At 42.0% G+C, this 26,819-nt stretch overlaps 2 protein-coding genes across 7 annotated transcripts; one reads left to right on the top strand and one right to left on the bottom strand.

The window, feature by feature from the left end:
• The first annotated feature begins 1,550 nt into the window (after positions 1 to 1,550).
• On the top strand, positions 1,551 to 10,254 carry irf5 (interferon regulatory factor 5). 6 transcript variants are annotated; one of them, XM_034578307.1, is made up of 10 exons: positions 6,389 to 6,596; positions 6,945 to 7,007; positions 7,162 to 7,344; positions 7,599 to 7,809; positions 7,958 to 7,989; positions 8,072 to 8,099; positions 8,187 to 8,474; positions 8,897 to 9,286; positions 9,366 to 9,484; positions 9,696 to 10,254. In XM_034578307.1, the coding sequence occupies exons 2-10, from the start codon at positions 6,972 to 6,974 to the stop codon at positions 9,882 to 9,884; spliced, it is 1,476 nt and encodes a 491-aa protein (XP_034434198.1). In that variant the 5' UTR covers positions 6,389 to 6,596; positions 6,945 to 6,971; the 3' UTR covers positions 9,885 to 10,254. The 6 variants fall into 6 exon arrangements, with proteins under 6 accessions (XP_034434199.1, XP_034434198.1, XP_034434196.1 ...); XM_034578305.1 differs by lacking the exon at positions 6,945 to 7,007 and having other exon boundaries at positions 6,389 to 6,597; positions 7,161 to 7,344; positions 9,696 to 9,915; positions 9,951 to 10,254; XM_034578308.1 differs by lacking the exons at positions 6,389 to 6,596; positions 6,945 to 7,007 and adding an exon at positions 1,551 to 1,555.
• Positions 10,255 to 11,218: 964 nt separating this feature from the next.
• Positions 11,219 to 25,971, bottom strand: tnpo3 (transportin 3). The gene is made up of 23 exons (XM_034578293.1): positions 25,698 to 25,971; positions 21,782 to 21,982; positions 21,464 to 21,537; positions 21,068 to 21,224; positions 20,400 to 20,543; positions 20,103 to 20,278; positions 19,873 to 20,011; positions 19,375 to 19,521; positions 19,060 to 19,167; positions 18,090 to 18,181; positions 17,776 to 17,915; positions 17,403 to 17,594; positions 17,191 to 17,282; positions 16,954 to 17,030; positions 16,790 to 16,850; positions 15,982 to 16,122; positions 15,641 to 15,757; positions 15,450 to 15,544; positions 15,211 to 15,367; positions 14,936 to 15,103; positions 14,746 to 14,858; positions 11,906 to 11,989; positions 11,219 to 11,804 (listed from the first exon to the last, which is right to left on the bottom strand). Exons 1-22 carry the CDS (start codon positions 25,815 to 25,817, stop codon positions 11,929 to 11,931), a joined length of 2,772 nt encoding a protein of 923 aa, XP_034434184.1. The 5' UTR covers positions 25,818 to 25,971; the 3' UTR covers positions 11,219 to 11,804; positions 11,906 to 11,928.
• Between the last annotated feature and the right edge of the window lie 848 nt (positions 25,972 to 26,819).

Raw genomic sequence — 26,819 nt, 5'->3', positions numbered from 1 at the left:
GATTGATTGAAAACTTGCTGGTGTTAACAAGTGTCCAGAGCTGCCACGAGAAATGAGGCCTTCTTGTGTCAATTTGTTTTTATTGTTTCCACACTCAGAAGAATTGCACATTTTATATAGGAAAGGTAAAATGACACGTGATCAGAATGCTCTTTCGAGAAATAACATACACACTGATGATGTCACATTATGAATAAGGTGGAGCCTTGCAGTCGATATTATCACTTTAACATTTAGTGTTAAGTCACACGACCACACAATGAGACACTGTGATTTAACACTTTGAATAAATGAGCTCAACAGTTTGTTACGTTTGTTCATTTTAAGTTGGTTTACTTAACATCAGTCGAACACGTCGACTGCAGAGGTCATGTGACTTTCAGTTTGACCCCGCAGGTGACGATCAGGGCAGGTTTGAGATCAACAACACGACAGGTGAGCTCAGGTTAACTCGAGCTGTGGACGACCGACGACTGACACCAAACTTCACACTCAAGGTCATGGTAATAATTCTCCTTCCTGTGTACGGCTTCACTCATAACCATCAGAACAGAGTCTGCTTCCCTCACCTGTCCCCCCCTCGTCCAGGTGTGTCAGGTGGACGACAGGCTGAAATACAGCGTGGCATTCGTCGTGGTCAGAGTTTTGAATGAAAACACGTTCCCTCCGGTTTTTAACAGAACCACTTTTAAAGGTTTCATCATCCAGAGCTCTAGCCCCGTCTCAATCGTCTCAACCTATGGGAACCAGGTGTTACAGGTCCAGGTGTCCGACCGCGACTTCTCTAATGTAAGAACATGTGCTCCTCTACCTGTATTTTCACCTTATCTGTGAAGATTCTCAGTCATTCAGGTGACGGTATCTACAAACGTTAGACAAGCGAACATGTGGAACTGGACGTTTCACCTTCTTCAGTTCTAACTGACTGATGGAGGTTTCAGGAGTTTAACCTCTGTGGGTCTTTAACTGTGTTGAGCAGAGTCAAAGTGTGAATGGCAGTTGATACCTGTAAGTCAAAGACCCACCCTGCTTTTGTGTGAGTCACACGAGTTGGTCTCATTGTCTATGGTCATTAGGGTCACATGGGTTGGGGTGAGGTTGGGTGTGGATCTCTCTGTGGAGAGAACTGGGATCAAAATTTGTGTCTTAAACCACCTCCTCTGTTAAGTAATTGTTTTTGTAGGCTTCTTTGACTTGTCATTCAACCATCTGTCTTCTCTGGACAAAGTTCCTACATTACCATCTTCAGAAGAGTGTCCCTGGTCCTTGAGGTGTAAGGGAACTGCTGAGTCCTGGCCTGAGGAACTGGTTCTACTGTGCTGTGCCATCCGTTGATGTAGTGGTTGTTTTGTTTCTGCGATGTATAGGTCTGAGCAATCCTCTTCTGGTCATGTCTGGGTGTTTTGTCCCTAGTGAACAAGTTTCTGCGTCAGGGTGTCAGTGGGCTTGAAATGTTTAGGTACGTGGTTGGACATCATGGTTTCATCTGGGTCCAAACGTATTCCTCTGGTCTTGTTGGTAAAATCCATTTTTGATGTAGTGTTTCGAACCAGGGGTTTGATGATGTATTATGTTACCAAATGAATGCTGATTATGATGCTTGGTTTGAGTGAAACTCTTCTTTGTGTATCTTTGGAAGTCTATAGATATGACAAATGGCTTCTTCAGGGTAAAGGTTGTAGTAAAGTTGACAATCAAAGGGTTGGTTCTTCTCCAACTGGTGTAGACAGTTCATATTTTGTCTTTTGTAGCCACTGGTAGGATCTTGTCTCAAGGTCTCATAGGTGGCTGGTTCTCTGAGAAGACCAGTCACTTTAGCGTGTTCAGTGCATTGTGCATCTCAGCCGGTAGGAACCCTAACCTGCCTCTTTAACACAATGACTCTCAACACAGGTACAGACCCACAACGGTTAAGAACCTGAAACCTCCCATTAGTTGAACTATTGGTGAAGAGACTTTAACAAACACACAAACAAGTCCAATTGACTATATACACTTATCACCTGAATCACACCGGATGACTCATCACTGTCGTCCAATCACAGGGCCTGAATCCAAACATCCGCTACTCACTTCATCCTCTGTCTGGCCTGTACCATGTCACTCAGATGGGGATCCTGATCGCCAGGACGGACCAACTGCACGACTTCGACCGCCACATCCTACAGGTGAGTTTACCTGGGATACACACCTTTAACCTATTATGTTAAACTACACAACTACACTACACATAGATGTTGCTTACATGTTACATATGTATTCTTTCTTCAGTTGCAGATGTGGTAACAGAGATTCTAGAGAAATCAGGAAAATGCACTTTATTAATCAACAATTTAATCAATGATTTGTTAAATCATTGATTAAATGTTTCTTTGTTCAAAGCTCCGACTGATCTCAGATCAGATCAATGATTAAACTGAAGATTTTAACTCAAATCTTCAAAGTGTGAAACATCACATCTCACCTGGTTTTTATATGAAGCTGATGCGGTTCACATGCGGTTTGACGTGAATATGTGATCCGAGCTGTGAAAAATGTTTTATCGTTGTTCAGGTCGTAGCCAGAGATGAAGAATCAGGAGAAGAAGTTTCAGCGTCAGTTGATATTGAAGTTCTGCAGAGAGGACAAGCAGGTGACCAATCATATAGTGACAATTACAACATGTGACAACAATATATAAAATATAATATGTAATATATATATAAAACATAATCTGCCTCCTAATTCCACAAACGTCTCTCTGTCTGTATGTGGAACTCATGTCTCATGATTTAATCATTTAATCATACGTGTCATGTTTAATATAAATCAGTGTTGAGTTTGATTTGAACATGTGATTGTCTCAATAGTAATAAATCGACCAGTCCTCTGTATCAGTCAGGGAGGGGGGGGACAGTGTGTCTTCAGTCTGTGGACAGAGTTGAACATGTCTTCTTTTAGGTCCTCAGATTAACTGCAGCAGTGGTTGTTAACCGAGTCAAACCTCAGGTCAAAATCAACAAAGATAATTTTTATAATCAGATTATTTTATTTCATCAGTTTGGACACAGGAGCTGAACTTCGCTATTGCAGCATCATTAACAGAATCACTTCCTGTTTAGCAGTTTGTCTTCAAAGTAATAGCACTTTGTCCGTTTTGTTGCTGTCATTTTTTATACTGAGCTGAATTACAGAGCTTTTATTTTGAAAAGTTATGAATTTGGGTCTTAAGATTGTGTCAGTTGTTAAACTCTGAAACAGTCGACATGTATGAAAAAATAGCATCAGTTAAGTAAATCATTTAAACTTATATATAAACCACATGTGAACAGTAATAAAGAATATTCAGTTTCATCTGATATAGAATCTATAAAGTGCAGATAAACCAGGCAGGATGAACACAAAGTTTTCTAACTTCACTCTGCACCACAGACTGTTTGTAAAAAGCTCTTACTATAAAAAGTGACAGTATATTGTTGATGTGTTTCAGGACGACTCAATAATGACAAGTAATAAGTATCAACACAGAAAAAGAGCAAACAACATTACACACACAACTTTACTATATAATATAATATAATATAATGTAAAATGGTGAAATATCCCTCATGGTGCATTCACTGACATGAACTCTTGTCTCTAGTCCCTCATGGTGCGTTCACTGAACAGCAGATGTTTGGAGATGTGGACACTCGACTGGCAGGAGGAATTGCAGTGTTGATCGCACTGATGTTTTTATCAGCTCTTCTGTTACTGCTGCTTCGATCAGTGAAGAGACAACGTCTACAGAGCGACCCTGAAGTGCACACGGCTGTCGCTCTGGAAAAACATCCAACCGTGGTACAAACGCAAAAAGTGACACGTTCACACACTGACGAGATGGTTGGCACTTTAAAACTGGTACACTGCTGTAAACAGCTGTTAACATTTGTCTCTGCTGTGAACAACATGTGGACCTTTCAGCAGCTGAAGATCCACATGTTTTTTCAGGAGGTGGAGACCAAAAACTGAGATAAAACACTGATCTGTTATCAGTTCACTTGAACTTATCGATCTGTGACTGATATTCAATATGATGACATCACCAATGTCTTCTAACCTGTGACTCATTTCCTTTGTTCTTTAACGTGATGATTTATTGTTTTCAATAAACTAAGTTTGTTTTGGACAAAAGGAGACATCAGATCAACAAATAAAAAAAATCAATGAGAAAACGATTATTTATTAATTTACTCTCCATGTATAAAACAGAACATGTGACATGTATGTATGTTCACATGTATGGAGAAAAAATAGAAATCAACATGTTGACATGTTGTAACTACTGTGGTTTCACTAGGTGAGTTCAGACACTTGTTACTTGTGATGTGAACGTCAGTGTGAACTTCCTGCTTCTGTTTATATGTTATCTATACTTCACTGTGTGTGTGTGAGTGTGCGTCTCATTGTGGATCAGATGCTTTAGAAAAAAATGGATCAGTGAAGTGGACACGGACTTCCTGTTCCTACACACACACACACACAATAAACAGGGGAAATCTCTTTCTCTCTCTGGTCAGGTGACATCTGCTCGACCCATCTTTTCTGTCGACGACTCTTCATCTTTCAGTCGTCATGGTGACTCGTCGTCAGAGAGTTTTCGTGGGCTTTACACTCGCAGAGATCTTCATCATCTTCCATCATCATCATTTCACACTCACCTGTGTCCTGTTGTCGAGGGAGCAGCAGCTCAACCATCCACAGCTGACCAATCAGAAGAGACTTCACTGGAACAACAGCCAATCAGAGACCAGGAACAATTCACTCATTAATGTGTAATCACTTTTCTAATGATGTCATTCATGAGTTTGATATACAATCAATTTCAGCCAATAAAATATCAAATGATGTCATAGAGATGCGATATGTTTGAGTCCTGCTGGAAAACACACACCTGAACAGCATATACAGTATACAGATACAAATAACATGTTCATAGTATGTATGTGGCAACTGGCGATGCCACCGGGGTCTCACCACAACAACCAGACCAAACCATTCACTTTTCAGCTAACTTTATTACTTCAACATAAATTCACAAAACTCAAACTTGAATGCACCAGCTGGTGCGTCAGCTGTGCAGCTCGGCTCAGGGTCTCTCATGTGTCTCAGTCCTTGTGTCGCTCTGGCAGCTGAGCTGCTGCCTTTTAAACCTGAGGATCAGTCGGCTAACAGCTCTCACCTGCACTGATTGATCCACTGGTGATGAACTATGATCACAACAAGTCTGCTTGATATATAATATTTCTCCTCAGATACTCGACCATTACTGACAATAATCCATCAGTTCATTGACCTTCAGCTACAAAGTGTTTATTCTAATCAAAGCTGTAAATACTCTGATCTCTCTGATGTTCTCTGTTCCACGGGACATCTGTTCACTTGTGTCCGTCCTGGGAGACGGATCCTCACATGTGTCTCTGAGGTTTCTACCTTCTTTACCTGTTAAAGGTTTTAGTAGTTTGACTCTTGTTGAGGGTTCAGAACAGAGGATGTCTCACCTTGTTAAAGCCTATGAGACAAACTGGGATTTGTGAATATGGGCTATACTAATAAGATTTGATTTAATTAATTGATTGGTACCGGTGGAGGTGCTCTCCTCCTCCATGCCCACGATGTAAACACATGACGATGTGAACACACAGACACCAGCAAAACAAACAGATTTATATATGCAACTCACTCTGAAGAGAAACGTCCTACATGTCTTAATCATGGTCTCCCTTGTGTCTTCATCATGTCTTCATCATTTTAAAGTTTTTGTTTATACAACCCCACTGGTTTATATACAGTATGTTTGCGTTTAAATGTGTCTATGTTCATATGTGTTTATGGTTATATATGTTAGCACTAGACCTCTAGGGAACAGTGCAATCAGAGCAGAGTTGTGACGTCACAGAGGTGCTGCAGCTAGGGAACATCTGGCTGACCGCAGCCGGCTCCCCCATGAGGTTTCAAGGTCACGTGACCTGGTGATGTTTTGCAGCGCTAGATGATATAACCAGCATGCATCACATTAAGTCAGCGCGACGCATCTCTGCATCAAGTCGAATGCACCTATTAATTAAGTTTGGTCCGTTTCCGGTGTGGGCGGAAATAGGAAGGGAGGAGGGAGGTTGACAAACTTCTTCTTCACATGTCGAGAGACCAAACACAACAAAACTACACAATGTGCCCTCAAGATAAAATAAGACAAATCCACAATAGTTCTCTCTCTCACACAAACACACTCGTCGTAACTAATGGTTAATTGTTATGTTTGTTCAAGTAATAATTTTTTTTCTGCCTTCGTGTTAAAATTAGTTAATAATTATTGATGTTTCCTCTAACACGGAGCTTTTATTTTGAAGGTGGTGAACTCACACAGGAAGTGGTTGTGACAGACTTCACTCTGGTCTCAGTCGAGGAGCTTCTCGTTTCTTCTTCTCTTCTTTTCTTTCTTTTCTTTCTTTCTTCTGTTGTTTCGTTTTGTTTTCGTCTCAGCTTCATTTTGTTGGTCTGTGACGTCACCGTGACGTCTGTGACGCTCCAGAGGATCAAAGATCGGAACCAGAAACTTTTTAACGAACTCGAACCAGGTGAGTTCATCACATATACACACACACACACACACAGTAACACAAATACACACATACACAGTAACATAAATACACACATACAGTAACACAAACACATGTACACACAAACACACGCATACACACACACACACACACAGTAACACAAATGCAAACAGTAACACACACACACAGTAACACAAACACACAGTAACACATATACACACAAAGGGTCAAACACTAACACACAGTGGGTTAGGGTTTGAGTTTGACTTCCATTCATTGTGAACAGTCTCACCCAAAACTTTATCTCTAACCTTCTTTTCTTAACCCAACAAACATTTACCTAAATCCAAATGGATCTTGGATCAGTGACTGGAAGTGGTCCGGACTGATCACATGACTGATCACATGACTGATCACATGATTGATCTTGTGACTTACACTTACCAAAACTTTTAAAGAACAAAAACATTTTGAATAAAGTTTCAAACTTTATTGATCAGTGTTTTCCTGTGAAGACAGTTTCACATGTTACTGTTGCCACGGTTACTCCATGGTTAGTGAACAATGGTCATACATGTTGCAGGGCGCTGACATGAGCGTCCAGCCTCGGAGGATCCGTCTGAAGCCGTGGCTTCTGGCGCAGGTGAACGGTGGCAGGTTTCCTGGTCTCCAGTGGATCAACTCGGAACAACGCCTCTTCCAGATCCCCTGGAAACACGCTACACGCCACACGCCAACGTCTGATGAAGAAAACACTGTCTTCAAGGTGTGAACACGGATGACAGACAACTGACGACCACACTGTGTGTGTGTGTGTGTGTGTGTGTGTAAGGAAGTGTGCTGGTGTGTTTCAGAAACAGGAAACATGTTGAATGTTAGCAATGAGGTCACTTCCTCTTTTTTAAATGAAGCAGTCAATGTTTTCAGGAACACTGACATTTTTCACATGTTCCATTAAACATACATGTAAATATAAGCATGAGTAGATTAGGAGTGTAATCCCTGCTCTGTGACTTGCAGGCATGGGCTCTTGAGACAGGTAAATATCAGGAAGGTGTAGATGAACCGGACCCCGCCAAGTGGAAGGCGAACCTTCGCTGCGCTCTGAACAAGAGTCGAGAGTTTCAGCTGAAATACGACGGAACCAAAGAGACGCCGGTTCGTCCGTACAAGATCTACGAGGTCTGCGAGCAGCCAGCGAGCACGGGTGATGTCACAGGTGAACTGGTCACTTTTCAGGTTGTTTTACTGTTGTTTACTTACTTACTACTTCAGAGTCAATGTGTTCTTTATCGTCTCGATCACAATCAAACCTCTGGACCATTTAAATAACTTAATATGAATCATTTCACATGGCGTCTGATTGGGGTTGTTTTTTTCAGGTGGCTTTGATGATGATGATGATGAAGAGGTAAAGAATTCAATGTGTAGAAATATAAAATACATCTCGTTCATATTTATTGATTATTAACTCGTTCCGGTTTAATTCTCAGATGCCAAACCTAATGGACCTCACCATCAGTAAGTAACACTGCACCGTCTCCATAGAAACCAGGTGGTTTATGATGTCATGTGATGATGGAAAGGTATGATGTCATGTCTCGTCAGATCCCAGGATCAGTGACCCCTCCCCCTTCAATCAGTTCAGTTTATCTTCCAATGAGATGTTTGGACCTCATCATGTGATCCCGGTGCCCGTCCTACCTTTGAACTCTGACCTCCAGGCCCCGGGTCAGAACTTTGTCTCTGGACTCTCGACCAGACTCCAGGACTTGAACTCTTTGCCGCCCCCTGCTGCCTCTGTAACCCCTGGACCGGACCTGATGGAGGCCAGCAGCATAGGAGGGATCCAGAACCAGCAACACTGCAAGTACGACCTGCTAAGCAGTGTCCCACGTGAGTGCAAGCTCTGACCCTTCATCTTTGACCTCCCTGTGATGATGTACAGCGAGAACAATCAGACGATTTATTATCTGTTCAATCAGGTCCAGAATTTTGGACCAGATCCGGTGTCTGATCCAGTCTCAGTTCAGTTTGTGGTTTTACTGATCAAGGTCTAACGGAGCAGCGGAAGGTGTTGGTACATCAGTATCTAACCTGAACCCTCCCAGTCTCAGGTCTAGAACCAGGACCAGGACTTAACAGTTCTCAGGTCCTGGTTCACTGCTAAAAACTAGTTCTGTTATGTGCAGTAAACATCTGGATTAAGAGGTTAACTTGTTCTAGGTCTAACGTGTCACAGGTTCTGTTGAAAACATTTCAACAGTTCTTTTGTCAGTGTCGACATAGTAACAGTCTCTCTCCGTCTGTTTCCACAGTAACAGATCTGGACCTGAAGTTCCAGTACCGGGGTCGGATCATGGGCTCTCTGACAGTGAGCAACCCTCAGGGCTGCCGGCTATACTCTGGCCATCTAGAGCCAAGCCCGGAACAGGTTGAGCTGTTTGGACCCGTCACCCTGCAGCAGGTCCTGTTCCCAGGGACATCCGAGATCCAGAACCAGAAGCAGCGGTTCTACACCGAGGCCCTGCTAGATGTGATGGACAGAGGTCTGATCCTGGAGATCTGGGAACAGGACATTTACGCCATCCGCCTCTGTCAGTGTAAGGTGTTCTGGTCTGGACCGGGCACAACCGAACAGAGTCCACCCAACCCCCTGGAGCGCGAGAAAAAGATCAAAGTTTTCAGTCTGAATGAATTCCTTCAAGGTGAGGAGTCAAAGGTTATGTCAGAAAACGTTTAGTTTCACCTCTGAGCCTCCTGTTGGAATAAATGTTCTGTTCTCAGGTCTGATCCTGTTCCAGAAAGGTGAAGCTACAAACCCTCCACCCTTTGAGATCTACTTCTGCTTTGGGGAGGACTGGCCGGACAAGAAACCCAAAGAGAAAAAACTCATCATCGTTCAGGTCAGAGGTCGTAAGACATCAGCACTAAACCTAACAACCAGTTAACTGTCAGAACTATAAAAGGTTCATGATGCAACTTCTTCATAAAGAACAAAAGCTGTAAATCTGATTTATTTTTTAACTTTAAAAACTGCATCAAACACTTTAACCTGGTTCTAATCAACCAGTATCAATGTGGCTGTTCTGGTCTCTACCTGGTTCCTGTCTTCAGGTGGTTCCTGTTGTGGCTCGCATCCTGACGGAGATGTTCTCAGGAGAACTCAGCTGGTCGACCGACAGCATCCGACTACAGATCTCAAACCCTGACGTCAAGGACCAGACGGTGGAGCAGTTTAAAGAACTGCAGAAGCTCCTGCAGAGCCAACACATCCAGGGCCCCTGGACCCCCAACGTGCCCTGATCTACACATCCAGGGCCCCTGGACCCCCAACGTGCCCTGATCTACACATCCAGGGCCCCTGGACAGAAGGACTCTGGGGGATCGACAGTGATTATTTTAAAGAAAGTTTCAAACTTTCATTTGTTTGAACTTACTTTTTTATTTTAAAGTCCTTGTCTGCAGAGAAACAAACATCAGCTGATTTTTACAGGAAGTAAAAGTGACCGTTTCCTGTTTGAGCAGTGAAGTGACACGTTCAATGACCACAAACATGTTAACCGTCTTTCAATCGATTAAACTGTTCGAATTTAAACTGTTAGAACATTTTGACAGTTCACCTGTTTAACCAGTTCGTCTGTCTTCAGGAATTAAATAAACACGTTTTCTTTCATTCGTCACATTTTTGGATTCATTAACCAGGAAACAAATTATCTGTGAACTGACTGAAGGGGAGCAGCACTGAGCCTACTCATCATTACAAACTACTGAAAAACATCCTTTACCATAGTTTTATTGTCCTCAGTGGATGAACCTTTAGATTTTAGATAAAGTTCAATCCAGTGACATCAGAAAATCAATCAACTTATATTTAATTTAAATTAAATCAGTTTTGACAAGTGTGGTCTTCTGGTTAGGGTTAGTTAGTAGTTGTTAATAGTTTGTCTATGGTCTGGTTTCTGCTGGTTCAGGGTTAGTTAATAGTAGTTAAGACTCCATTGGATGTCTTCTTCACAGGCGAAACCACAGGATGGAAGTGTCACATTACCCAGAAGGCAGCAGTGACCTCACCTGTTCATCAGTCAAACTTTAGCGCAGGAAAATCAAACACCTGAAATCAGCTCCTGTTACATGTGTTCCAGTCAGATGATCTTCTTTGAATCTGATTGGTCCTCAGTTAAATGGGACTCAGTATTGATGAATTACGTAATCAATCTGACGCGAAAGAAATGAGCAACATAGGGTCGTAGTCAAGCTAGCTTCCGTCGTCCACTGCTGCCACATGAGGTCAGCAAATTACAAAATTAAAGTAAAAAGGAAACATCAGGGATAGAAAGGTGGCATCACTTCATCAAATTATAAGAATATTGTTCATATAAACTGAATGAGCGCACCCCCACGTTTCCTCAAAAATAGGAATCACCTGTGAGCTTCTAATCTGAAGACTCAGTACTGCCCCCGTTGGCACATCAGCAGATAAACACTGTCTAACTGCAGCAGTGACTCCGTTTCACACTGATTTCACCTGAACGAAGGCGAGTTTCTGTTAGTGATGAAGAATGTGAGGTGAACTTTCCCACCTGCTTCAGGTGGAATCAGACGTCTTTCAAACAAACGAGTCAAATGTTAGTAAAACGTTGTTTGTTGTTTCAGTTGTTTATTGTTTACAACAAGGCTACATCACCGATGATGTCATGGTGTCAGTCTCTCTCACTTTGTGGAAAAACAACTAAAATTCAACCAAAGTTAAAAAGGTCAAAGGTGACGCCAAATCCACCAGATCACGCCCCCTCAGGCAGCCGCTCAGCCAAGAGCATCATGGGAATTTTTTTGGCTCATTCAATGGCACGGACAAAAAAACATCACGACCAAAGTCCCAAAAATAAATCTCTTAAAAACTGTTGACCAGGCACGTCCTCCGATTCATCAAGATCCAACAGGTGTGATCCGCATCAGCTCACTTAGTGAACTCCTCCCAGTCCTGGCCCCGCCCTCTTTCACCTGCTGCAGGTGAGTTCAGGGGTCAGGGGTCAGGGGGAGGACTCAGTCTGTTCAGTCAGTCCTCACTCTGTCAGTCTGTCAGAGAAATTCATCCTGTTTCACACGTAACCTCTTAACGTTCTCTGTCTCTCTTCCTCCTCCTCTTCCTCGTTCTGTGGATCCTCGTCTGCAGTCGCAGATTTTTGCCGTCACCTCTGAACGTTGGTCAACAAAACATTTAACCTGAAGACGAAACAACAAAGTTGAAAACACTACAAGGTGTGAACAGTTACCTGGTGCGAACGGTTACCTGGTGCGAACGGTTACCTGGTGTGAACAGTTACCTGGTGAGGTGTGAAGGTTGCAGCTATCGGAACAGTCTGGTGAACTCTCTGATGGCCCAACACACGTGTTTACACTCCTCAGCACTGAACAAACACAAACATGAATACAACAGATTTAGTATCTCTTTTCTATTTCTAACACAACAGCCTCACTCACACACACACACACACAGTGTAACACAACAGCATCACACAACAGGCGGCCCGCTGCAAAGTTATGCCGCTGCTGCTTCAGGATCATTATTAGTTAGTAATGAGTCAGTTTCAGAAATTGAGTGCATGTGTAGATCATAAATCAAGTAGCCTCAGTATTTTCACATATTAAAATGCAATAACATGTCAATCATATTACATATTAAGATTCTAAAGATAATGACAAAATGCATGTCTCTAATAAATGAACTCATCTCTTTATCTCAGGATAAAAGTATACTGGCTTAAGTGAAAAGGTCCAGCTTGAATTAGCTTCCACTTGAGCTCCAGCCGGATCTAATCCAGGCTGATTCCAGGCTTTAATAAACCTGGTGTTGGGCATGAGCATGCAGCTTAAATCTCATTTTACAGTCAACTGTCAGGATTAGTATTAGAAGCTGCAGAATTTAATTACAAACTAAAATGTTTCACATGTGGCGTCAATCCTTGGCCGACATTGTTTTCATTAAATAAATGAATTGTCGGATCACTAGATACAGTCAGACTGTGGATGTTAAGTTAGATAATATCAGATATGGTCAGTGGTACCTCGAGAAGTGTTTTTTAATACTAATTTATGCTAGATTTTATTTAAAGTAGCTCTTCCAGCAAATGATAAATGAAATGCAAAGTGTGTGTTTTAAATAGAATGAAATCTGTAAATATGAAACTTTCAGCCGCAAAGAAAAAAGACTGAGGTGAAACGAAGTGAGTATTTCATTATCAAAATACATAAGCTACTCGAACACATTTATCATTCACAGGATGTCTGTTCAATTTATCTTCTTTATATCAAAGATCAATAACTTTATATTGATACAAATTAATGAATTAATTGTCAGCATAAATTCAAACACAGCAGAGGGTCATCTTTGTCATGGGTGTGGATTGTTTGAGTCTCTGAGGAGGACCAAGGTCTTCAGAGACCCACAAGATCCTTTGAGCTCCTCTGATGAGTTTCTGAAAGATCTAGCTTCTCCTCAGAGGATGAACCTCTGTCAGCTGCTGGAGCCCAACAGAACCAGCCTGACCCGTAAAGTGCTCCCAGTACCACAGACTGCATCTGCTTCACTAGTTTCCTGTTCACTGTGGCTGATGCAGAGAAGCTCAACACTACATTTTACACATTAATAACAGTCTTTTCTTTAGTTTTTATTGTTCTTTATAGTTTTCTACTTATTTTCATTTAGTATCTGACTGGTTCACAAACCCCATTGTACATGTGTGTACTGATATCAATATACAGTAGAAATAGAATCCCAGTGTCATACCTGTTGTATTGTAAAGATATGAAATTCCACCTACTTACTATGTTTTTCCGTTTATTTTGTATTTACTCCGGGTGGCCTGGAACCCACCAGGGTTTAACCTGATAAAATAAGACTAAACACACCAGTCTCTCTATAGTTGTGAGGACACTCATTGACATAATGCATTCCCTAACCGTAACCTAACTTTAACCATCACAACTATGCCTAACTCTAACCTAAACCTTACCCTAAAACCAAGTCTTAACCCTCAAACAGCCCATTGAACTTGTGAGGACCAGACAGAATGTCCTCACAATGATGGTATTGAACCACAATTGGCCTCATAACTATAGACAGACATGCACAGACGCACACAGATCAGTGTGTTGAGGTAAACTCTGGACTCGTCTGAACCTGCTGTAAATTTGTCCTTGTTCCATTTGAGAAAAACAAGTCTCAACATGAATCTGTCGGGTTTTTTTTAAAACTTCAAATTGCTTCTACTCGTCTTTTTTCTCTCTGCTCTCGTAGGTGTTGCAGTTTGTGGCTGACGTGCACGCAGAGTAACTCAGGCTATTTCTGTAGCTATAAATTACCAATGCTACCTGAAGACATGTGTCAGATGATCCGATCACAAGTCATCACTTCACACCTGAGTTGTGTCTGAAATCAGACACTTCTCACTATAGAAACTATCGCACCATAACTGCAGTGAGCTCATGGGCAAAAGAATAAAGCTCTTTCTACTCAGTTCATTTTCTGTGCACTGGTAATTAAGTTATTGTTGCAGGACTCTGACATTCAACAATAACATATGAAAATCAAAGATCCCATACAAAAATGTAAATGTTTATTTTCACTTTAAGGTAAAAAGCTTATTGAATCCTTAAAAGTAGAAAAAGACTTGTTACATATTTTACAGTCACAACTCACAGATTTGTCCTGTGGTGTAAAAAACATCAGGGCTGTCTGTGTTTCTCCTCTCCGCCATTTTACTTCCTGTCAATGCTGCGATTGTAATGCATGATGGGATATATTGCTCAGTTAGTGACCATCGGATGTGAACTTTTTTTCATGATGCACTGTGTGAAACAGTGAGTCCACAATGAAGGGAATAAAAAAATGTCACTATATAGTGATTAGTGAGTGATTTCGGACACAGACACAACCCACTTTAACAACACCTGCTCTCAGCTGTACGTTTGGTTTGACAGCCAATCAGAAGCTTTTATTTGGCTGGTTCTGTTAGAACCTTATCAGGTCCAAGTCTCTCCAGCAGAACCATGACCTGAAGCCTTGTTACACTTTTCTCAAAGTTGAGGAAACAAAAAAGAGTCGGCGTCGTGCCAGTGTCATACATGTTGACGTTCTATGTCATACGTGTTGCCGGTGTCTCACCTGGTGACCTGTTTGTGGAAGTCAGTCAGCTGTTTGTGTGTGACTGTCACGGCGCCTCCTGAAGTCTCCTTTGGTAAACCTTTCAGAGCGTTTTCTAACCAGCGACAGAGCGTCTGAAACGACAAAGGTCACAGAGGTCAGGATCCACAGGCACCGTCGGACTGATGCATCTGCTCAGGTGTTTACTCACAGGTCTGTCAAACGCCATGACCTCCCACAGAACCTCGGCCACGTCAGGAAGCGTGTACGGCGGCAGACAGAAACAACACGAGTGCATGAGCTGAGTGACTAGCTGCTGACCATGTTGCTCCATGGCCTGACCAATCAGCTGCTTCCGCACCTCAAAGTCCTCCTCGTGCTGCAGAGACATGAGTCACATTTAAGATGTAAACAAGTCAAATTATCGGTATTCCTGAAAAATATTACTTTCTTTGACACAAATTTGTTAAATGAACGTTGACTCACGTCGTTGGCGACTCCGGTGTGAATCAGATCTCGGACAAACTTCATGACGCTGCAGTTGGCGTCTCGATGGTCTAATGCGCTGGCAGCAATCGCACACTGGATGATGTTAATGATGATGCTGCTGCTGAGTAACGTGACTGGACTCCGCTGAACAAACCTGGGTGCGCACAAACACACACGTATCAGAAGAGTCAACATTTGGTGTGTAAACAGGAAGTGATCAGGTGACCTGCACTCACCTGGTGGCTAGTCTGAACAGGTCGTCCACGGTGTCGGGATGATTCCTTAGACCGTTGGGCTGTTCCAGCAGCTGGAAGGTCGGCATACACAGAGCCTGGAGGAGGGAGAGTCATGTCACCATCATTATCAAAATGTTTTACAATCAGACTGGATCCTGGTGAGTTCACCTGCTGCTCAGGTGCATCATTACCTGTAACATGTCGAGCAGTCCCTGCCTGCAGCCCTCCTCCATGCCGTACTCATCCACCAAGATGCTGCCCAGGTACAGGAAGCAGGAGTGTGGATACACCTGGTACACACTCACCATCTGATCACGACCAACATCCAATCAGAAAACAGCTTAACAGGTAGATTCATTAAATCAGGAGAAAGATTTTCTGTTTGTTTTGGTCAACTGAACAATCGGAGGAAAGTCTACTGATCATGAAATCCAACCAATCCTCTACCAAGAACAACAACATTGACCGTACAGGTGTGTCACATAGGACAAGTACAACACAGCAAAGGTGTTTCAGAGCCGGTGTTTCTCACCTGAGTGACGAGTGGCTGTAGCAGGGAGGCGGAACCTTTCCCAACACATCTGACAGCAAACCTGAGACAGCGACAGCATCGCTCCACGATTCTGTTATCAGCCTGATGAGTGTTCAGAGTGTCCGACAGCACCGGCCAGATCTACAGAAGAGTCACATGACACACGCATCATCTACAGGTGAGTCACATGACACGCATCATCTACAGGTGAGTCAAGTGACACACGCATCATCTACAGGTGAGTCACATGACACGCATCATCTACAGGTGAGTCACATGACACGCATCATCTACAGGTGAGTCACATGACACGCATCATCTACAGTTGAGTCATGTGACACACGCATCATCTACAGGTGAGTCACATGACACGCATCATCTACAGGTGAGTCACGTGACACACGCATCATCTACAGGTGAGTCAAGTGACACACGCATCATCTACAGGTGAGTCACATGACACGCATCATCTACAGGTGAGTCACATGACACACGCAACATCTACAGGTGAGTCACATGACACGCAACATCTACAGGTGAGTCACGTGACACACGCATCATCTACAGGTGAGTCACATGACACGCATCATCTACAGGTGAGTCACATGACACGCATCATCTACAGTTGAGTCATGTGACACACGCATCATCTACAGGTGAGTCACATGACACGCATCATCTACAGGTGAGTCACATACACGCATCATCTACAGGTGAGTCACATGACACGCATCATCTACAGGTGAGTCACGTGACACACGCATCATCTACAGGTGAGTCACATGATGAAGTTCATGAGGTGTTTTACCTCCTGGATGACTTTCTGACAGGGGTGAGTCTGTCCATTCTCTACGATGGGGTTTGTGTGTCTGGGAAAAAAAGTAAAAATAAATAATAAAAATAAACCCTAACAACAACAATCACTGTCAGTATTTGTTCATTTATATAAAGTTTGACAACAGGTGAACTCACCTGAAGATAACAGCCAGTCGGTCGAGCCAAACAGTCGGATCAGCTGATTTACCGTTTGTAGATTCTTCTGCTAAAAGCTGAAAAACAGATAAATATATAAAACGTGAAAACTGGACAGAGATTTTATTTCTTTTACAAAACATGTTAACATTAAAAAAAAACTATTAAAACACAGAACCAAAGTGATGTAATTTATTATAAAAACGTTAAAAGATGAAAGGACATGTAAACACTAACCTTCTTCAGAGCGATGACTTGAACCGCACAAAGGTCACTGAGACACTCTGCAATCTTCTCTAGAGGAAGACGAGCCAGGACCAGAGCTGTACCTGTGCAGGTAAACCACACAGGTGAGTGTACTTGTGTGACTTTAGAACCTGTGTTCTGTTTTAAAATGAATTTAAACATGTCACCTGATGGATGACGTCACCACAGGTGGGTTACCATACCTTTGAGCAGTCCTACGGCTGCCTCTGTGGACAGGGCGAATGAGTCGAGGGAGCGAGCGATGTCGAGCAGACCCTGGAAGTGTTGAGCCATGTGATCTCTGCACACTGAACAGATGTTGTGGATCGCCTTCGCCGCCGCTGACGCCAGAGGTTTCTCTCTGAGGCCTTTCATCAGGTAACTCAACACGGGGTCTGACAGGAAGTACACAGTTCAACGCAATAAAAGACCTTTCATCACAAACAGGTGACTCAGTAAAATGAATGCCAACACTTTCCTGTGAATATTTGTTTGGTTAAATGTTCAAGGAAACAAAAGCTGGAGGGGAATCCAACAAAGGTGTTCAGATTTCATTTTTCAGACAGATTTTCCTACCCAGGAATCTTGGGTTTCTGTCTACGACCTCGCTCATCTCTCCAACCAGCTCAATGCTCGTGTATCGAACTGCCATGTGGACACTTTCAGGAAGTAAAACCACCTGCTGCAGCACCTCCGACAGCGTAGGGTTGTTTTCTCTGTAAATGAAACAGCCCCAGGACAAAGTGGTTTAAACTGCATTTAAAGAAAAAGAAAAACAGTCTCCTAAAATCTGAATATGTTCAACATTTCAGCTTCTGTTTCACAAATATTTTCTCCCTGTTCGGATTGGAAATCGTTTCAGTAGATGAAAGGAAACTGCAGATACTCACGGATCAACACTTTTCGCAATCGCAGCCATGATGAAAAGAACAGCTTCCGTCACTTCCCAGGGTGGGTTCCCCTCTTTTAACGTAGAATATAACTGAGAACAAGCAGAAACTCTTTTTAACCAGGCATCCAGACTAACTTTTATTTTTTGCAATGGTGCACTCAACTTATTCATTTAGGTGGACAAGCACCTAATTTAGGGACACCCGAAATTTGTCCCTGCCTTTTTGCCACCAAAATAATAAGCCTATTATACCTTTTCTTGACAGTTCCCATATACATTGGTCATTTCTTAACTAGGGCTGGGTATCGCAACGGCTTTCCCTAATCGATTTGATTCTTATCACAATATCAACACTGATCACAATATAATGATCGATACTTCTCTTAAACAAGTAAAATCTTTCTTCATAGCTGCATGCCCATTCATTCGTTCAGCAAGACATTTGACAGGCTGCCTCGCAATTCTCTATGCAGGAAAAACACAAGCAGAATGTCTTTTAATGTTGAATATAACTGAGAACAAGCGGAACCTTTTTAACGTAGAATAGAAGTGTTTACCCTAACACCCTAACCCAAACAGAGGTGGCAAAAACAGCTCTCAGAATAAAATAAACCTTCAGTTTGAGATTAATTGTGGATTAAAGGTTTTAAAGTAACATTAAGGTTAATGTTAAGGTAACATTCATCAGTGTGTGTCTGCTTCTTCAACAGCAGACACACACTCACTGTCGCAGTCGTTGAACAGACCATTTGTGTAAATACAGAGGGTGTATTTCTCTCTATGGTTAATGCTAGTGTTTGTGGCAGCTAACTACTTGAGATCAGGGGTTAATCATGGCAATGCCAAGCATGAATGTGGGGGAGAGGAGCTTCAGAGGGAGCCTTGGGGGGGGGGGGGGTGTACTTGTTTTGAAATATCAACAGCTGTTTCCCAGAGTCACTAACTCCAGCTTTATAAACTAAAGTTACCTGAGAAAAACACTCCATGGACCCGACAAGAAAAATTACGTCTTTAACGAGGTCAGAGACTCTCATCCTGAACTCTCCAAAATCATCTGTGTCCTCCGGGATTCCCTCCTGTTGAGAGAAAATTATTTTGCATTGAAGATCGAGATTAAGAATAAAATGTTTTCAGGAGTTAAACACTTTACCAGTTACACAGTTAACCACCAACAGTTAGCACCGTGAATCCAGTCTCCAGTCAAAATGTTTTTAAGATCAGAGTGAATAATAAAGTTCAGGATTTCATCAGAATGTCAGTGTAAACAGGATTAGTACTCGTACGTGGTCTGGATCCAGCTGACAGTGTCGAGCCAAACAGTGCAGAAGTCTCTGGATGTACGGTCTGAAGATGGTGTGAAGCGCCGCATCATTAATTTTATACAGATGTTCTCCGAGACGGTACCAGAAGTTAAAGGAAATCTCCACCACCTGGAACACAAAGACCAGAACAAAAAGTAGAACTTTAATGATTAAGATTTCGAATAACTAAAACCCAGAAAAAAAAGAAAAAAAAAGAAATATATATATTTGTATAGCCCATGTTCACAAATTAAAATATGTCTCATAGATCTTAACAAGGTGCAACATCCTCTGTTCTTAACTCTCAACAAAAGTAAGGAAAAACTACCAAAAAAAACCTATTCACAGGGGGGAAATTAACGTAGAAACTTCAGAGAGAGCCACATGTGAGGGTCCCTCTCCCAGGACGGACAGAAGTACACTAGATGCTGCGTGTAGCTGAACATCAACAAACAGTGTGGGTGTTGGTTATATCCGTACCTCGTACTGTGGGTGTCCTGCACAGATCAGCAGCAGCTCCAGTGTCCTCAGGTCGCCCATACCCTGACCTGGACTCCTGACAGTCGTCTCTAGAAACGTCTCACAGAGTTCGGTGAAGATCCTGCAGTAGTTCAGCACTCTGACAACACACAACAAATCATACATGTAGCTAAAAACACACCGACAGTGCAATGAACAACAATCAGAAACCGTTTCCTCCATGTCCTCACTTGTCAAGGTCTTCTCGGGCTACAGCCATGTGATAGGCCGTCTCCAAGGTCAGGACGCCCTGGAAGAGCTGCAGAGCCAACGCCATGTTGGTGTCCACATTTTCTATGGCGTAGAGAGACGAGCAGACACAGTCCGACGCTGCCTCATGGAGGTTAGTGGAGGTTTCATCCCTCTGCTATAGAGACAATAGGAAACATCAACAGCTGATGCGACACTGGTTTATCACTCTCATGGTGATTCATGCCGACTTCCCTGTAGACCTGCAAGACGATAAAACAATAATGAGTAATTCTCACCAGGACTTGGAAGAGAACCATGAGCAACTGGTTATTAGCCATGAAGTTAGTGTCGAGCACTCCCAGGTTGAACCAGCTGCCGAGACAACGAAACACTTTGATGAGCATCTTCTCATTGTCGCCCGTCTTCTCCACACATGACGTCTGAAATCAAACACAAAGAGCGTGACGTTGCATCACCTGTCCTCTGAGTCCAGATGACAATCTGATCTGAATCATCATCTCAGCGCTGTACTTTGAATCTGACAAATGCTGGTTTGGGTTATTGATATCAATCAATAGTAAATCATCCAAAACTAAAACATGATTCGCAGATAATCAATAATGACTGAAAAAGAAAAGGTACAGCAATCATGAAGAATAATCACATCATTAAACTGCTGATGAAAACCAGAATGTTTTTTCAACAGTTGATTAAGAAAATAAATATAAGAACTAAGATACAGAAAAGTGAAAACTTATTTAAATGTTTAGTCTTGTTTCATTAATTCACACTGGAGATCGTTGGTGTTTTTGTTTGTAAAATAATGTGAGTCAATGTTATTTGTTTTAATGTGTGTTAAAACCATCCCTAACCCTCCACACTGGCCAACAGGAAAGTGTTTGACACGAGGACAAGAGAGAAACATTTAACCAGTAGAGGGCGTCAGAGGTAGAGTGACACAGACCAGCAGGGTGACCACAGTGCTGGAGTAATAAGCCAGATCCTCGATGATCTCTGTCCTACGATTGGCTCCGATTCGTAGAGATCGACTGTGAACTTCCTCTGGAAGCACAGTGAGGATCTCCACCAGGAAGGGCATCGAGCTGATGTCATTATTGTACCTGAGAGGAGGCAGAGACACGGACAGGTGAGTCAGATCATCAGAGGATAAATCAAACTGTCCTTCACTCTGGACAAAGACGAGTCTTCAACAGACTCATCTCTTCTCCATCTTGTCACTGTAATCACTCGTTCTTCAATGAAAATATATAAACTATCTGTAGACGCAATCGTCTTGATACTTCCTTACTACAATCATCACTTCCTGTTTGTAAAAAGTTGAAATTATGTGAATTCTTACTTTTCTATGAGCGTGTGAACGCATCCTTTCCAAGACGCCATCTGAAGAGCGAGATCTGCGATCGCTAAAGCCAGCTGACACAGAAAACATATCAATCAACTTCTGAACTGATCAGTGTTATTGATCAGGATCAAACATATTTATTGATCCTCGGAGCAGATGTGGTTTATTGCAACATCAGGACAGAACAAACAATGAAACATTAACACAATATATGTGTAACACTAATTTACGTAATGTAATGAAACTATAACGTGTTTTTCGTTACCGGCTGGTTCAGTTCCTCGGATCATAAAGAACAGGTGTGAACAGTGTTACCTGTGTGACAATGATGGGCGACAGATCTTTGAGGTTCTGGATGTGGGTCAGCAGCGAGTCTCGAAGTGCATTGTGGGTCTCAGGAGGAAGCTCGTAGAAGGATGTCTGGATCTTCATCTTCATCGTCTGAGCAGCAAAATAACACGATTCCACGTCCTGTTTGCACTGCAGCAGCTGGTCTGAGATCTCCCAGGCGTACATCTGAGGGACGGACAGGAAGTGATGTCATTACCCCTGTCAGAGTAAGGGTTACGATCCGGATTCATGATCCGACAACATCGATTAATAACTAAATAAATGTGATTGTCAGTTTGTGTTTGATTAGCCACACACACAGGCTGCAGTCAGACTATCACACAGTGCTGTTTTAACCCTAACCCCTTTAATATACAGTCACTGATGGTCTTTATATACAGTCGCTGATGGTCTTTATATACAGTCACTGATGGTCTTTATATACAGTCACTGATGGTCTTTATATACAGTCGCTGATGGTCTTTATATACAGTCGCTGATGGTCTTTATATACAGTCGCTGATGGGCTTTATATACAGTCGCTGATGGTCTTTATATACAGTCACTGATCCTCTATATACAGTCGCTGATGGTACAGTCACTGATCATCTTTATATACAGTCACTGATGGTCTTTATATATAGTCACTGATGGTCTTTATATACAGTCACTGATCCTCTTTATATACAGTCACTGATGGTACAGTCACTGATGGTCTTTATATACAGTCACTGATGGTCTTTATATACAGTCGCTGATGGTCTTTATATACAGTCACTGATCATCTTTATATACAGTCGCTGATCATCTTTATATACAGTCACTGATGGTCTTTATATACAGTCACTGATGGTCTTTATATACAGTCGCTGATGGTCTTTATATACAGTCACTGATGGTACAGTCACTGATGGTCTTTATATACAGTCACTGATGGTCTTTATATATAGTCACTGATGGTCTTTATATACAGTCACTGATCATCTTTATATACAGTCACTGATCGTCTTTATATACAGTCACTGATGGTCTTTATATACAGTCACTGATGGTCTTTATATATAGTCGCTGATCCTCTTTATATACAGTCGCTGATGGTCTTTATATACAGTCGCTGATGGTCTTTATATACAGTCGCTGATGGTCTTTATATACAGTCGCTGATGGTCTTTATATACAGGCGCTGATGGTCTTTATATACAGGCGCTGATGGTCTTTATATACAGGCGCTGATGGTCTTTATATACAGGCGCTGATGGTCTTTATATACAGTCGCTGATGGTCTTTATATACAGTCGCTGATGGTCTTTATATACAGTCGCTGATGGTCTTTATATACAGGCGCTGATGGTCTTTATATACAGGCACTGATGGTACAGTCACTGATGGTCTTTATATACAGTCACTGATGGTCTTTATATACAGTCGCTGATGGTCTTTATATACAGTCACTGATGGTACAGTCACTGATGGTCTTTATATACAGTCACTGATGGTCTTTATATATAGTCACTGATGGTCTTTATATACAGTCACTGATCATCTTTATATACAGTCACTGATCGTCTTTATATACAGTCACTGATGGTCTTTATATACAGTCACTGATGGTCTTTATATATAGTCGCTGATCCTCTTTATATACAGTCGCTGATGGTCTTTATATACAGTCGCTGATGGTCTTTATATACAGTCGCTGATGGTCTTTATATACAGTCGCTGATGGTCTTTATATACAGGCGCTGATGGTCTTTATATACAGGCGCTGATGGTCTTTATATACAGGCGCTGATGGTCTTTATATACAGGCGCTGATGGTCTTTATATACAGTCGCTGATGGTCTTTATATACAGTCGCTGATGGTCTTTATATACAGTCGCTGATGGTCTTTATATACAGGCGCTGATGGTCTTTATATACAGGCACTGATGGTACAGTCACTGATGGTCTTTATATATAGTCACTGATGGTCTTTATATACAGTCACTGATCATCTTTATATACAGTCACTGATGGTCTTTATATACAGTCACTGATGGTCTTTATATACAGTCACTGATGGTCTTTATATACAGTCACTGATGGTCTTTCTATACAGTCACTGATGGTCTTTCTATACAGTCACTGATGGTCTTTATATACCGTCGCTGATGGTCTTTATATACAGTCGCTGATGGTCTTTATACACAGTCCCTGATCATCTTTATATACAGTCCCTGATGGTCTTTCTATACAGTCCCTGATGGTCTTTATATACCGTCACTGATGGTCTTTATATACCGTCACTGATGGTCTTTATATACCGTCACTGATGGTCTTTATATACCGTCACTGATGGTCTTTATATAGAGTCACTGATGGTCTTTATATAGAGTCACTGATAGTCTTTATATACAGTCACTGATGGTCTTTATATACAGTCACTGATGGTCTTTATATACAGTCACTGATGGTCTTTATATACAGTCACTGATGGTCTTTATATACAGTCACTGATGGTCTTTATATACAGTCACTGATCATCTTTATATACAGTCACTGATCATCTTTATATAAAGTCACTGATCATCTTTATATACAGTCACTGATGGTCTTTATATACAGTCACTGATGGTCTTTATATATAGTCGCTGATCCTCTTTATATACAGTCGCTGATGGTCTTTATATACAGTCGCTGATGGTCTTTATATACAGTCGCTGATGGTCTTTATATACAGTCGCTGATGGTCTTTATATACAGGCGCTGATGGTCTTTATATACAGGCACTGATGGTCTTTATATACAGTCACTGATGGTCTTTATATAAAGTCACTGATGGTCTTTATATACAGTCACTGATCCTCTTTATATAAAGTCACTGATGGTCTTTATATACAGTCACTGACGGTCTTTATATACAGTCACTGATGGTCTTTATATACAGTCACTGATCATCTTTATATAAAGTCACTGATGGTCTTTATATACAGTCACTGATGGTCTTTATATACAGTCACTGATGGTCTTTATATAAAGTCACTGATGGTCTTTATATACAGTCACTGATGGTCTTTATATACAGTCACTGATCCCCGGTCCCTATTTGATTCTGGTTTGAGCTCCGCCCTGAAACTAAATCTCACTTTAGTTTCACTCATTGAGAAAGAGAGAGAGTGACATCAGAGATCCCTGTCACATTAACAACATTATATTTAATAACTGATTGATTATTGTATCAGATGAATAAATACAAATGATTGACAGGGTTAACTCTGTATTTATTGATTATTGTAATAAATTAATAAGAAGGACTGACTAAAACTATTAAACCTGTTAATAGTTTGATCTTTAAATCCAGATAAAAGTTGTGATCTTTTGCCTGGAGTTTGGTGAACAGCTGTTCGGGTTAACTCTAACCTAACCAGAGATAAACACTGGTCATTGACTTAATATAACTTAAACTGCTGCGGTGAAGTTTACTCTCTGACGTCACGTAACTACATGACGTCAGAGAGTAAACGTCACCGCAGCAGTGGCACCAGTCAGGCTAACATGCTAAAGGAGCTAGCACACCGGGCCTGATAGAACCTGAAACACGGAACATTCGTTGGAAACTGCGACATTTGCTCCTCAACACCGCAGCGTGTGTGTGTCTGTGTGTGACAGCACACAGCTAATCGTGCTAACACGAAGCTAAAGGTTCGCGTTTTCATCCATTCATTTAACTAGCTTAGCTTAGCTGTGATGCTAACGGGAAGCTGCGGCTCCTCTGAGACTGCGCACTTCACTTCTCCGGGTGTTTTCAAAGCGGGTCAACATTCACACCCGGGTCCGGACACAGCCCATCAGATCCCCCTCAGACCCCCTCCACCCTCCGTCCTTCGCCCTCCGGTCCCCCGGGCTCTCCCATTTTCTTACCGATCTTTGGAGCTCTCCGAGCCACACCGAGGCTCGCTCCTTCCCGGCCGGGTCCGGGTCGTGGTACAGGGCTTGGACCGCCTGGTAGACCAGGGTCAGGTTCGGTTTGCCCCCCTCCATATCTCGGCTCAGAGGCGGGATGAGATAAGGCAGAAATTAAAGCTACACGGCGGATCTGAAAGAGTCCTACACGGCCTGAGAATCGACCGCCATCTCGCACTGGCTTCCCGCATGCAACCGCGATTGGATCCCGACTGGAAACACAGACAGGAACATTAGTTCCGCTCATGACGTGAGGACTTCAGAGGTCCGTTAAAAATAAAATACCTCTAAAGTCGCTGCTCATTAAACTTCGTCTTAATGGACAAATACAGAAACTCATATTTCAGTCCATCTAACTTATTAACTAATTAACAGAACTCGATTTTAGAAAATAACAAGTTAAAAAATAAATTGTTAATAGACGGAACAGAACTATTTTAAATGTTAAAGTTTATTTGACTGTTATGATTTGAACTGCCTTTGAAAAACTTTACTGTGTTTTTTAAACAATTGTTTCACTTCGATAAAACTTGTTTTTCAGGGGCCAGCGTTTAACTATGTTTAACTAGGTGCTGTTTCTGATTGAAGTCACAGTCTTATGAATGACAAAAAAACACAAAAATTCAGAACGATGACACCGTTTTTTCATTATTTATTAGATATACAATCATTTTCATACAAAAAATTTACTTTGTTTTTCCTTGTACTTTATTTCAAATTTATCATTGATAAGAACATTGTGCTGCTGACAGGGTGTGAACTAACCATTACCATAACCCTAGGGGCTGTGGCTCAGGAGGTGGAGCAGTTCGTCCACTAACCGGTTCGATTCCTGTCTGCCCCCATTCCTTATGCCAAAGTGTCCTTGGGCAAGATACTGAACCAAACTGCTTCTAACGTCTGTGACAGTGTGTGAGTGATGTGGATGGAGAAAGTACATCTGCACATAGGTGAAGTGTGTGAATGGTAAAACTGTAAAGAGCTTTGTGTCATTAAGACTAGAAAAGATCGTATACAGATCATTTACCTTTCCTGATGGCGGCAGTGGATCATGACGTTGGACTGGGGATTATGCCATCT

This window comes from Hippoglossus hippoglossus, chromosome 23 (assembly GCF_009819705.1).
Source record: "Hippoglossus hippoglossus isolate fHipHip1 chromosome 23, fHipHip1.pri, whole genome shotgun sequence".
Lineage (NCBI taxonomy): Eukaryota > Metazoa > Chordata > Actinopteri > Pleuronectiformes > Pleuronectidae > Hippoglossus > Hippoglossus hippoglossus.
Note: the sequence above shows the minus strand (reverse complement) of the source record. Positions and strands in the feature narration are given on the sequence as shown.